Here is a 14,116-nt window from a genome sequence, read left to right on the forward strand (position 1 = left end):
ACGGCTTAAAGGAGATCAAAGTTACATGGCCCAATAGTGATGTATTTATTATATCTACGCCGTTCAACTATTTTTAGAGATCATTTTAAAGCATTATCCAAAAAATAACCATATTCAAAGATCATCTGCACCACACAATAAATAGCAGTGGAGATAATGATTTTCACCGTTAAACAGGCTCACCGTAGCATTTATTTTACATCCAATCTATCCATAAGGTCACAAAGACCTGAATTAATAGGAAAAACAAATTTCATATTGATCCAAAATTTCTATTACCTCAAAAAGGATTTAAATGGAAACGTTCAGTCCACTACTGGTTCTTGCAGTGTGTTCCACTTGATAGTTATATGTCTTATTTTTAATCTCAAGCTTAAGACGAGCTCGCCGAATGGATCAACAATCTAAATACAACACATACCTCATGATTAGACACACACAAGTTGCTAACGTCAATACAACCGCTGTAAGGCTACACCAGCCAATCCACTTCCTTCAGCCTGATCGGGGTAGTACCCAACTTGCGCCCAGATGGTACGGGTGGGGCTGTCCAATCTCTTCCCCACGTGTTTATAAAATGGGTCCTCTTACACTGCCTGAGGCAGATCTAATCCTCGTATTAGCTGGACCCCACCATGAAGATGACTTGTCAGGCAAGCCAGGTGTGAATATTGAACGCGGGGCCGCCGTTGGCAATATATATTTTAAACGGACGCGGATTGAGTCCTACCCCGCCCTTATTCAGCTTAGAACGGGCAGGAGTTTTGAGTGGCCACCGTGATATGTGGATCTTATCCACACCGTCCATCCAATTTTTTCATATCATTTTAGGGCATAAGCCTAAAAAAGAGGCATGTACAGGCTCAAGTGGAGCACACCACAGGAAGCAACGGTGATAATGATTCTCACTGTTGAAACTTTTCTAGGGCCCACCGTTATGTTTATTTGCCATATAACCTCTTCTTAAAGTTATATAGACATGATGAAGAGAAAACAAAAATATCAGATCCATCCAGAACTTCTGTGGCCCCCGAGAAGCTTTCAACGGCAAGAGTTTAATTCCCATTGTGTAGTTCACTTGAACCTTGGATCTGCCTCATTTTTGGGCTAATACCGTAAAATGATACGAAAAATTGAATGGATGGTGTGGATAAGACCCATACATCACGGTGGCCACTCAAAGCTCCAGGGTAGGACGCAATCCGCGTACATTTCAAACCATCTGTTCCTTTCCTACAGGGTTGGCCCACCGCCCACCCTATCCCCTTCCCCACGTCATCTCAACGTGCGGTCCACCTCATATACGGCCAGAGTCAAACACGTGCCATCTTCACGCATGTGGGCTCGACAGCCTAGCCTACATATACAGAGACCTTGTGTAGAACGTACATATGCAATTTCCCGTTTCCACATCTTAAATTCGCCAAAAGCTACTATTCCCATCTTTCCACCGATATTCATGGCGGATGCATGTTTTCCCGCCAGTTCGAGAATCTCGGCCTTGAATTGCATCGATCTCTCCGATTCCGACATCCGAAAATCCGTTTCCCTTCTCAAGCAGGTGCAAGTCCCGTCTTTTCTTCTTCGATTCTGCTTCTTCGCAATTTTTTTGTTCTTTTTCCTTCGTGATTTCTTCGCGGCTCAGGTTTGAAATTGGAACAGAGCAGAGGGATTAGGGTTTCATTTCTGCAGTCTCTCTCTCTCTCTCTCTCTCTCTCTCTCTCTCTCTCTCTGTTTTCCTTCAACTTCGATCAATTCCTTTGAGCTGCATGCGACTTTTATGTACGTCGATGATACCTGGACCGTTCACGAGGATGTGCTACCATGGAGTCTGCTTATAAACACACTGATTGGACGATCCTAACGGTTTGATCCTGACATGAATATTTGCAATTCACTTGCTTTGCATTTGTTTTTGTGTGTTCGTTTCCAGGCTATGATTGGATGATAGGAACCGTCTGATCGTTTTGAGCTAGGTTCACGGCATTAGGAACCATCTGATCAGTGTGGATTGCATGATCGAGGATATAATGCTTCTATTCTCAATTGGCTCTTTTTTTTTTTTTCTGGATTGATGTATTGATGTCTTGTTCTTGAATTTGGATGAACCAATGAATTGTGAGTATTCGGGTTTAATCAAGAGAAAATGAAATGAGCTCTTCCTATTTTTCATGATGAAGTAGCTCCCAACCGGCAGTTTCGTTTCTTTTGAGTCCCGTTTGATACTAACACATTTGCAATTTCAAGTCCAGATCCTCTATGGGCATTCTATTAGAGTAGATTTCAATTTGGTCATTTCACTTCAATAAACTGAAAGCTACTCTTCAATTTAATATTGCATCCAAACAGAACCTTGGTTAGTACAGTTTAGCTTGGTCTCATCTATACTACATATAATGCAAGTGGCGGGTGACAATTTTACCTCTGCAATGTGTTTTACCGGAGAGGGGAACCTTGATATTCGTAGGACGTGGGAAGAGATTTACAAAAAGTATGGTATTTTGGTGATTTAAAACTGTGTTGTTCTCCAACATACAATTGGGATTTCACCAAAAAAAAAAAAAAGAAAGAAAAGAAGAAGAAGAAGAAGAAGAAGAAGAAGAAGAAGAAGAAGAAGAGGTCTCAATTGCTCCACCCACCCTCTCCTTTCCTCTCTCCACTCACTGCACATGCCATGCCCCTAGTTTTTGTGAATTCCAAGAATATGGTTCAAATCTTCAGGAAAATTAGTTCACACTGTTTGCACTTCAAACCATAAGATGAAATAATTTGGAGGTGCAACCCCGTTCAAAATTTTGATAGGCGAGGGCCCAGCCCATTGACAGTGCTATAATTTCCCTATACACCCCCATATTTCCCAGTGAACACATCCTGTGTAGGAAATCCAAGCCATGCAATATGTGGTACTATGAAATCACCTGGCAAAAAAATCAGGCTGATCAATTGAATTGGTGGGTGGCATCTGTAAGATGTGTCAGACCATCAGCTGTCCATTGATTTCAATGGTGTGGCCCGCATGATGAGTGGACTACCCTGATTTTTTACAATAGGTGACCTGATGGCGTGACCCAAGTTCTGCAAAGCCTGGGTATCCTTCACGTGACACATTGGCAGGAAAGATGGGGCTATGTGTGAAAGTTACCATGCAATGCCTGTATGTGAGCATTTCTCTTTTTCTAAAACGATGGCCATATTCTGTTTATAAGTATGTTTTAAGAGCTTCTTTGAGGGATTCATGAATTCAAACATTCAGGCTTTACCCCCATCAACCATTTGGGAGATAGATATATAGGTCACACATATCTGTTTGGAGTCAGTTCTGGAATTAGTCAGTGGTTTGTATTTTTGCAGGTGATCTTTTGTCTCTTTCTTCTTTGCAATTTTTTCTATGTTATGTTGTATTTGTTGGCTCATCATGTTATGCTTTCTCTTGTGCATCTGTGCGTCAGGCATGCCTTGATTGTGGCTTTTTCTACGTCATCAATCATGGCATCAGCCAGGAATTCATGGATGAGGTTTTTGCCCAAAGTAAGAGGTTTTTCGATTTACCAACAGAAGAGAAAATGAAGGTTCTTAGGAATGAGAAGCATCGGGGTTATACACCTGTATTAGATGAGATTCTCGATCCTGATAATCAAGTGCATGGTGGGTTTTATAAACTGTCTCATGTAATGTTACTATTAGTTTTGGTTGCTTAACTTGTTTAGGTTTCTCTTTTTATTTTTAGTGTCTGAATTTCATTCTCGTTTTTATTTTAGGAGATTACAAAGAAGGATACTACATTGGTGTTGAAGTGCCAGAAAATGATCCACAAGCAGAAAAACCATTTTATGGACCAAATGTGTGGCCTTCTGCAGGTATTTTGCTGAAGTGATTCTTATCTTTTAATCATTCAAAATGTAACACTAGAGGTTTTTAGACATCCATAAGTCTTATTTCATTGCACTATTGGAAAATGAATGACATGGAATCTCTAATATTATTTAGGGATACAAAAGCTGTGGTATGAGGGCACGATTGTCTAACTTCATAACTCATCTGAGATTTCATAGAAATGGTTATAATTCTCTGTTTCTTCTTGATATTTTCGTTTGAGTGCCAGCAACCATCAGTGCCTCTATGACGCTGTAAATGACTCTTTGAGCACTCAAAATCGCTATTATTTTCAGCTATTTGCCAATCCATAGCTAGTTCACACTCTTTGAGCACTCTTTAATTTGTTTTTTTTTTTTCTTTTTTCGTGGGAGATATTTTTGAGGTGCTTAAGCAAAGCAAACATGAATAAATGAGTTGATTAATGTCCACAGATTGCTCTGAGATTTATTCATCTTGTTTAAACATTTTGTTGTTTCAAAGATCTGTTACCTGGATGGAGGCAGACTATGGAGAAGTATCACCAAAAGGCACTGTAAGTTTCTCTGTGTCTGTTCAAACAAAAGTTACTTGGAAACCCATCCCCTTGCAAATACCTAAGTCTCTCATTTCCAATTTCTCACTTCATTTCAAGCTTCTAGCAAACTTCTATTACATATTTCATAAAATTTATGCATTCATTCCTCCACCATTTTCCTCATCCATTTCCTCAAGTACACATTATTTGTAAATTATAAGTATACATATTCTTTCCTAGTATAAATGCACCCTTTCAAATGTAATTGGCAAAATGAACTCAACTTGTATTTTCAGTTGAGCACAATTGTTTTTTCCATAGTCCATAGACCAAAAAATGGATGAAGGAAATGACGCAAAAAATAAAATAAAAAATGAATATATGAAAAGTCACATTTTTACAACAACACTTATAGGATTTATGAAGTATTGAACATAGGAAAATAAGAAATGTGAAATGTCAGGATTTGCAAGGGGGAAATGAATTTCACAATGTTTGTGGGGTTTTCCTGAAAGGTACTCCTTACTGTAAAAGAAACGATTTCCTTTTCTCATTCATCTACATTTTTTTTATCCTTTCACCATCCTGCTTGTGTTTACCCCAAATCTTGTTCAGTTCTATTTTTGCTATTTTTTTTTATTTGGATATCCATTCTTGGAATGCTAGGCATGCATGAGGTGCAAATTCTGAATGATTGTGGGTTGTTATTCCTCATGCATAACCTCTATGTTTCTTCACTTAATTTGTTCATGCACCTGTTATTTACATTCAGTGGAGTGGCAAAAGCAGTTGCTAGGGTCATCGCCCTTGCACTTGACCTAGATGGTGATTTCTTCGATAAGCCTGAAATGCTTGGCGAGCCTATTGCAACTTTGCGCCTGCTACACTATGAAGGTGTAAGACAGATTACAGGTCATGCCTTTCCATTATAGTGCTGCCTTGCTTTGTGCTTGATATAATTTTCATAATGATGGGTGTTTCATCCTTATCTAGGTAGAGCCTCTAATCCAGCAAATGGAATATATGGAGCTGGAGCACATTCCGACTATGGTTTAATTACACTTCTGGCAACAGATGATGTTTTGGGTCTTCAAGTATGATTAGAGCAGAAAATAGTTTCCTTTATATATATAGTTCATGGTTTTTTGTTTTTCCCCCTGATAATTGCAGTAGAGCATCTGATTATTTCCTTCACAGATATGCAAGGATAAGGATGCTCAACCCCAGGTATGGGAGTATGTAGCACCACTAAAAGGGTGAGTCTTGCAGCAACGATCAATGCAGCTTTATATTTTTCTGCTTCTTGCAGCTGTTTGTAAACAGTCATTAAATTTTTGCATGCATTGTATTTTTCCTATTTTGGCATACTTAATTCAGTTTTCCTATGTGTAAATGTATACAGCTATTCTGTGTGCTTAGATTGCTATCTTCAATCTGGTTAAAAGTTAAACCAAAGGACTCAATGTTTCCTCTCTTGGTATCATAGTGAGACTTTAAGGTCATTACTTGATTCAAATGTTTATGTTCATAAACATAACCTTGACCAAGTAGCAAGTACTGATTCCTTAGAAATTGATAGTCGAATGAAAAACCCAAGAACTACTTATAAGGCGTGGTCAAAACCGAGACCTCAAGGTTGAAGTTAAAAGATCTGTGAACTAGCCAATCTTTTGACTGGTGAAAACTGGAATTGGAGTCTGCTGTTTTTGTCTCGATCTTTTATCATGCAGTGACAGGTTATTGATTTAGTGAGTTCCTTGTTCCTCCCCGCGCTCATCTACGTTCTTCTTCTTGCATGCCAATCAACTGCAAATCTCCATTGATTCCTGGAATCATGAGTTGAAGCTGATCTCCTCTCTCCTACCCTCGCTTTTTTCTTAACAAACTTGCAACCCTGTCCTTGCTCCTCTCCCTTCACCTCCTTGTAACCTCTCCCAGTCCACTCTAAATCTCTCTTGATTCCATGAATCTAAGAAAAGAAGCTACTGATCTCTTCTTCCACCTCCTCTGCCAGATATAGTTTATTTAGTCACCTCTCTATTCTCTTTTCCCGTATCTGATTGCTCTGACTGGATCTGAACTGCTATTCTTTTTTCTTTTTTTTTCGACTTCGAATTAAAATTTTACAGCGGCCAATTTTCTTGTTGACTAACCCAGATACTGGGCATTTTCTGAGTCAGTGGCTAATTTTTTTAGAGCTGAACTCAGCAATGAAATAGACTTGATGAGGGTAGTGTTATGTTAGAAAATTACAGGGTGCCATTTAGCTCAAACAATGCGAAATAACGGAAATGAAGCTGGGAAGCATGATACTGTTGAAATGGAAATTCACTTGAATAAAACGCAATTGAGCTTGCTATGTAGAAAATCGACAAACCCAAATTGAATGTGAATGGCTCTATTCTTGAGGTTTTGAATTTTGATAGAAAGGCTTGTGTTTCTCTGAGCTGTTTGATCACTAATAATACTTAGCTCATTAAGAAGTTTCACTAGAGATGAATTGCCTCCTAGTGTCTGTCTTTTTTCAGAGATTTGCATCGTCCCAAAAGGACTAATGTATTCTTTTGTTGTACCGTTATCACTGCCTGAGTTTTTGAAATTCATTTTCCAGAGCCTTTGTAGTAAATCTTGGGGACATGCTCGAGCGTTGGAGTAATGGTGTTTTCAGGTACGCCTATGTCTCGGCATCTGTTAAGCTAGGTACTGTTGTATTCCATATCATAATAATCATCATCTAAGCCTTATCCCAACTAATTGGTGCCATCTACTGTTGTATTCCATTTACAAGATGTTAACAAAAACTTTATCTTAGGGCCTTCAATACTTTCGTTGAGTTAGATTCAGACAAAGAAAACATTTAATTTTTAACCATGTGATCTTGAATGGTCAATGAGCATGGTTAACTTAATACTGAATCTTTTCAGTCCGTGACACCCACATAGTCAGTTCAGTTTGACTGACTGAAATTGGTCAAAAGAAAAAGCCCTGGATATACTGACTAGGACAACTTGCTTTTATAGAGTTGATGCTGACTTCCGACTTTCTGTTGTATCCTTCTGTGCTTATGTAGATCGTCTGCAAAGGACAGCTGATGACCTTCTAGGATGTCTAGTCGAAATCTTATTTTATCGAGAGTCATCTTTTTCCTCAAAACTTTAGAGCTGGATTCATTGCTAAAGCCATTGATCTCCTTCCCTCTGTAAGTGTAAAATGTGTCCGGGGAAACGGTAGGTACTATGAGAAGCCCCTAGTGGGACCCTCAGAATCATGCAGTTGAGTGCACCCAGAGAGGTAAGCATGATCCAGACCAGTCATCCACGGGCCTCCAGTGTGCTGCTCTGATCTGTCATCTTTTCCTCCTGATCAATGGCTTAAGAAAACAGTATAACATTGATCCACATTTAACAGGCTGAAGTCCTTTTAACTGGGTGGTAAGTATTGTCTGGTCAGGGCATTATTTGCCTTATGGCAAATCCAGTGGGGCTCTGAAACAATAGTCTACGTTGTGCTGATGTATGCGGTGTCAAACAACCATTCACTCCAAAAGCTCAAGCTGTCAGTGTGTGGTGTATCAATGTATATCAAGGGACTTTTATCACTTCAACACCCCCTCGCATGTGCGGGGTGGGAACTCCGCACGGGAACATACTGACGAGGGTGGAGGGACACTCACACCATAAATAGGCCGGGCTTGATTTCCCGGTCCCGGAGCCGGACCTGATTTTCCTGGTCCCCCGTTGGAGAATAATATTTTAGAGAGGCATATTTTTGCTGCTCTCGAGATTCAAACATAGGATCTTCCGCTTTGATACCATGTCAAACAACCATTCACTCCAAAAGCTCAAGCTGTCAGAGTGTGGTGTATCAATGTATATCAAGGGACTTTTATCACTTCAACATGCGGATGGGCTCAATCATGAAATTCTGAGAGATTCCATTAGAGGCTCAGATCATAGTTAAAAAAACGCAAAAACTGGACTCGTCTCGATGTCCAGTTGGGTTGGGTCAACTCGAAGATTCAAACCAGTCTTAAGTTGACTCAACTCGGTATTATAAAATACCAATGAAGAATATCCGAAATGGTAATGAAATTTTGAACCATTAGAAACATACATATATTAAATAGCAAAAGAAAAACACACACACAAAAAAAGAAAAAAAGAAAAAGAGAGAGAAGCAAAGGTTGTGGGTCACTGGTAATGGGCTTGCACTTCTAGGGATAAGGTCATGGGTTCGATTCTCACAGATCACATTTTGCATTTTACCACTAAATGATAGTGATTGGGCTGGTGACTCAAACAAAGTCACGCCGAGTCGTATCTTGTTTGCTGGGTTGTCAAGCTGACTCAGTGAGTCTTGTCTAGTCTGGACGAAGTCAAACTCGGGACTGATTTACTTACGCCACTGGCCAAGGGAGAGTTGTTGGCCATGGATCTCAGTACTATGTTTAACCATGACCACTTGGCAAGCTATAGGACAAACTTGTATGATCAAATGGCTACTGCAAACTATACCAGAAAAGAGACTGTTCCCTATATGGAAATCTCTCAATTATGTGATGAGGGGTCTTCCCAGGGAAATTTATGTTCAAATACCACCATTGATACAACAGAATTTTCCTTGTACTTATGTTTGTTTGGATCATCCTATATGAGGGGATTGATGCCGAGTAAGGATGGAAGGTCTCCATCATCGAGCACGAAGACAAGTCGGTATGCCTTTGTCTTACCCTTGGGTTTGGACCTGTCAAACACTTAACATTGGTAGGATCGGTTCAAGTCTCTAGATCAGGAGGCTCATCATGCGTGGACTAGATCGACTTGTGAATGTAGTAGCTTTGAGTAATTTTCAGATTTGAGGACATGCGAGGAGTTTAAGGTCTTGATGACATGTGCCTTGGCTCACTTTATGAGGCCATCTTATGGCCAATAAAAGTGGGTGTTGTTGGGTACATGCATCAAGGTCTGGTTGAGGCTCACATGATTCAACAAGGGATCCACTTGGTTACCCTGCACATTACTAATGGACTGATCTTATGGTTTCAACTGTTCATCACATGTTTTTTAAAAATTGGCCAGTGCATCAAAGGTTTCCTATTGGTTAATCGAGGTTTTTCAACCTCAACTTTTAGTTTCAACCATTAATTTCTTTTAAATTGGGCTTGATGAACATCCAATGGTTAAGATCTATTGATCTATGCCTTAGGCTGGTGTGGGATATTGGCTAAGTGTGGTGACCATAGTGCGGGGAGGGTTTTGTTCAACTAGGGTGCATGGTAAAGATAAGATTACAGACTTTCAATACGGCAGGGCAATACCGAAGTTTGTAAGGTGGTGAAGTACTATATCTAGTCTCTACCCCTGCAACCCAACTCCTAATATAGATCTTATCCTAGAGGGAGATGATGGAAGAGAGTCATGGATGTTCCATGCCCTTGGTTGTCATTTGGGAGAGAGGGAAAGAAGGAAAGGAAGAGAAGTAGAAAGAGAGAGATCCATCTCTCTCCCTCATCACACGTGTGGAACATGTGGGGTCCATGGTTGGACGGCTCTTTTGCATCAGCCCGACCCTACTTTAGAGCTGACATATGACTCTCCTCCCGATCCATCTAGGATAGATCATCAATATTCTTCAGTTATTGGCGACATTAATCAAGGTAATCCTAGCCATAGGACTTGGGTTTTTGCTTCTGGAAACTTGTTGAGATCTAAATGGTGTCATGTACCACTCAACTGAAAGGGAAATTTTGTAGGATAGCTATAAGTCCAGCCATGCTTTATGGGACAGAATGTTGGGTAATTAAAGAACAACATGTTGATAGGATGAGTGTATAGCTGAAATGAGGATGTCGAGATGGATGAGTGGCAAGATGTGGAAGGATGGAATTAGAAATGAATGCATTTGAGGAAGCTTAGGATTAACACTGGTAGGTAATAAGATGAGGGAAATTGGATTTAGATGGTTTGTTCATGTGCAACAGAGACCAAGAACTGCATCAGTGAAGAGTGAATTGGTACAAGTTGAAGGCTCTAAAAGGATGAAGGAAAGGCTAGAAAGGACATGGATGAAGGTAGTAAGAAAAGACTTATGGTATAATTGAAGGTTTAGCCCTTGATAGAGGTGAATGGCAGAACATGATTCATGTAGCCTACCCCAATCAATTAGGATAAAGCTTAGTTGATGATGATATCGAAACAGGGATCCTTAAGTTAATTAAGATTATATCTGGATTTTAAAACTTTTTCCCTGCTGCGTTTTGAAAAACCTAACAAATGCTAGGTTCAAAATCTCGCCGAGTCAAGTTGACTCGGCCCAGTTTCGAGCAAGTCAGCGAGTTTTAGAACTATGGTTCAGATAGGTATCATTTCATGCATGTCTATGGTTGGGTAGTGAACATAGAAGTTGATACTTAGTTGTGTATGTAATGTGACAATTTATTGAGATGGAAAACTGTAATGAATGGATTTTCTTTAAGTGAATTAATCCTAATTATTATTTCTTTTTTCCCAGATTAAGCTATTAAACAGTGGAAATTGCTTGAATAATTTTCATATGAGTTCCTAAGCATATCTCATGTGGCATGTGATATCATATAGCTTTTCTGTTGCAAGCTATACATATCTTGCAGATCAAATTACACTTTCTTGGAAACTGAGCAATATAGTGTTCTCCTCATTTCTTTGCAGGTCTACATTGCACCGAGTTGTAGTTGATGGTCAGGAGCGCTATTCGGTAAGACCAAGACCCATCATTGTGCCTATCATATTACCAGCTTTTAAATGTGTGAACAAATGTTATAAGCTCCATTTCAACTCAGTTTGGTCAGGCTCCATTTCAGCTCTGTGATCGCACTAACTTTTCCAAAAACCAGTTTTTCTACTCATTACAGGAGCTTGGCCAAACTGAGTTGACTCAGTTAAGTTCTGTGTCAGGTGGGAAATTATTATAAAACAATCTGCTGTTAAATCACAAAGAGTTTTTGTTTTTTCCATCGTGGAAACATTGTTCTCTTTGTCGTCTCACCACATTGGATTTATAGCATGATCTCTCGGTCCATCAGATTCACACTTCAACTAGGTTTTGTCTGGTGCAATAAAGTTCTAAAACTCAGTGACTTGACTTGAAACTCAACTCAGTCAACTCAATTCTACTAGATTTCAAGCTGAATCACTACGAAACTCACCGATAAGCTTGACTCACTTCTGACTTGATGAAACTTGTCGAGTCAACTTGCCAACTTGGTTGACTCAATGTGACTCGGCAAGACCTGAATTGAGTCACTCACTGGTTGGCGGCTTTCAATATTGAAAAAAAAAATGATGGGATCCAACCTTCAGTTCAGGTGCAATACCATTTGTTACATGGCCTTTCTCAGTTGTTTGATGCCCTTTTTCCTTCGGCAGATAGCATACTTTGTGGAACCGAGCCACGAGTGTCTTGTGGAGTGCTTGCCCACTTGCAAATCAGAGACAAACCCCCCCAAGTAAGCTGTCCTGCTTTGAAATATATGGAAGCATGAAGAGAATGTGTTATTGTTATAACATCATTCCCTTTTAACTGTTATTTGCTGGGAATGTTTACCAGATTTCCTCCAGTGAAATGTGGAACTTACCTGAGCCAGCGGTACATCGATACACACGTTGACCTGAGCACATACCAGAAACACCAAGCTTAGAGAAAGAAGCAAACCGTTATTCTCTATCTACAAGTGGCTGAAGTTGAGTTCTAGGGTTGAGTCGTCCCTGAGTCTCTTTTTAGCCTATTTTAAGAAGGCTATACGGTTCAATACAGAAGGGTTTCTCTTCTTACGTATGTATGCATATGAAATTATGCGTAGCAGGGCTGAGCCTTGTCCTGTGTACAGGATGCGACATTGAGATCATGGCTTCCAATCCCAATGCGGGGCACATGCTGTGGTCGTACTCAATTCATCCATGTAGAATTATATGCCAAGCTGTCTCTATTTTATTTTCCAAATTAGTTGGTGTGATTATTCCTTTCCAGGAACAACACCATCTTGAAAAATCGAGGGGTCATTCAAATATAAGGCCATTGGGCAGATCTTGTCCAAAGCTGCTTCTTCTTCTTCTCTATCTCTCTCTCCTGATTTTTTATTTTATTTTTTATTTTTAATTGGTACCAAACATGCGGATGAGCTGATGATTCCATTTCATGGTCCATTTTCAGGCTTCTCTGCCCATTTATTATAAGCCAAGGTTCAAATGCATCACGCTTTGTGAATTTACGAAGATGTTTTGATAATTCCACGTCCCTTCCAATGCTAACTAGCTGGTGTCAAAGCTCCGTAGGTTCCACCATAATGTATTGTATGTGTTTTATCCATGCAGTCCATCCATTTTGTTAGATCATTTTGGGGCATGAGCTCAAAAATGAGGTAGATCCGAATCTTAGGTGGACCACAACACGGGAAACTGGGGATTGAACACTTACTGTCGAAAACCTTTTGGGGCCCACAAAAGTTTTAGATCAAGCTGGTATTTGTGTTTTCCCTTCATGCAGGTCTATGTGACCTTATTAACAGGTTGGAGGGCAAATAAACATTACAGTAGGTCCTAAGAAGCTTTTAATGTTAGGCGTTGATTCAATGCTGTTTTCCTGTGGTGTGGTCCACCTGAGATTTGGAATTTCGTAATTTCTGGCTTCATGCCCTAAAATGAGCTGAAAAGAAATGGATGGATGAAAACAGTTTTCCTGTGGTGCGGTCCACCTGAGATTTGGATTTGTCTCATTTTTGGGCTCAACTTGTTTAGATTTCTCGAGGACCAGGAAAAAAAAGAAAAAGAAAAAGAAACTCAAAATCTAGGCAGGACAAGGGTAAAGATTTTTTAAATAAAAAAAGAAGGATAAATTTTGACAGAACTCTGAGTTGACAATGTTTATAAAATTTAAAGACGTTTTAAGTTCCTTGCCTGTGACAAATAGAGACCTTGCCTGTTGTGCATGCACGGCCCATGGTTTGTTTTTCCAAGCCATTGGCTATGTCAGGGCTGCGGCAGCTGGATCGTGTTTCAATGATCCAAACCATTTATATGATGGGCCTCACTATGAACGGGTACTTAAAAAAAGAAAGAAGAATCTTCAAGACTGGAAAATCCTATCAATTGCGCAGAGTCCATGATAATAGGAAAAGTGTTGGATGATGAAGGGTTGAACTTATGAAGTCAGTTTTTTTTTTTTTTTTTTCTAGATACCCCCACCTGCAGCAAGGCCCATCAGATAAAACGTTTCAGATCTAACCCCAATCAAACAGCTATGCTCCCAACATTAAAAAAAAAAATTTCCAAAGAGTCAGGACGTGTTGCACTCAACCTGTGCATTTTGATAGGAAACCAAATAGGGATATGGTTATTAGCAACAGATCGTGGGATGAATATATTGAGATACGTTCCCTACACATAAATTTAGTTCAATACATTCCCTCCATAATACTATCCAGTGTGTATGCGTGTGTGGTTTCTGAAAACTAGGCTTTTTTTCGGGCCATATTTACAACATGGCGACAGCATTCCTATTTTGATAGATTTTCTGTGAAATTGGAAGTAGCTGAAAATTAACTCTTAGCTAGCTTTTCCTAAAGGCAACGAGAGTGCGGAGAGGGCAACGGGCCCACAGAAATCATGTGTCCTACATGTAGATGGTACACATCGGTACTGCTTATTGAACTGTGGCAAACAATGCAATTTACCCATGGCATACATGTACATC

The 14,116-nt window shown here is 39.7% G+C and overlaps 1 protein-coding gene across 3 annotated transcripts; it reads left to right on the plus strand.

The window, feature by feature from the left end:
• Positions 1-1,373: 1,373 nt before the first annotated feature.
• LOC131222943 (2-oxoglutarate-Fe(II) type oxidoreductase hxnY-like) lies at positions 1,374-12,472 on the plus strand. Of its 3 annotated transcripts, none has more exons than XM_058218200.1 (11): positions 1,374-1,561; positions 3,450-3,645; positions 3,759-3,857; positions 4,357-4,408; positions 5,163-5,302; positions 5,384-5,484; positions 5,588-5,646; positions 7,002-7,058; positions 11,077-11,122; positions 11,794-11,873; positions 11,975-12,472. In XM_058218200.1, exons 1-11 carry the CDS (start codon positions 1,460-1,462, stop codon positions 12,063-12,065), a joined length of 1,023 nt encoding a protein of 340 aa, XP_058074183.1. In that variant the 5' UTR covers positions 1,374-1,459; the 3' UTR covers positions 12,066-12,472. The 3 variants fall into 3 exon arrangements, with proteins under 3 accessions (XP_058074183.1, XP_058074184.1, XP_058074185.1); XM_058218201.1 differs by having other exon boundaries at positions 5,163-5,284; XM_058218202.1 differs by lacking the exon at positions 1,374-1,561 and adding an exon at positions 2,663-3,351.
• Positions 12,473-14,116: the final 1,644 nt, after the last annotated feature.

The sequence above is a fragment of the Magnolia sinica genome, chromosome 13 (assembly GCF_029962835.1).
Source record: "Magnolia sinica isolate HGM2019 chromosome 13, MsV1, whole genome shotgun sequence".
Taxonomy (NCBI): Eukaryota; Viridiplantae; Streptophyta; class Magnoliopsida; order Magnoliales; family Magnoliaceae; genus Magnolia; species Magnolia sinica.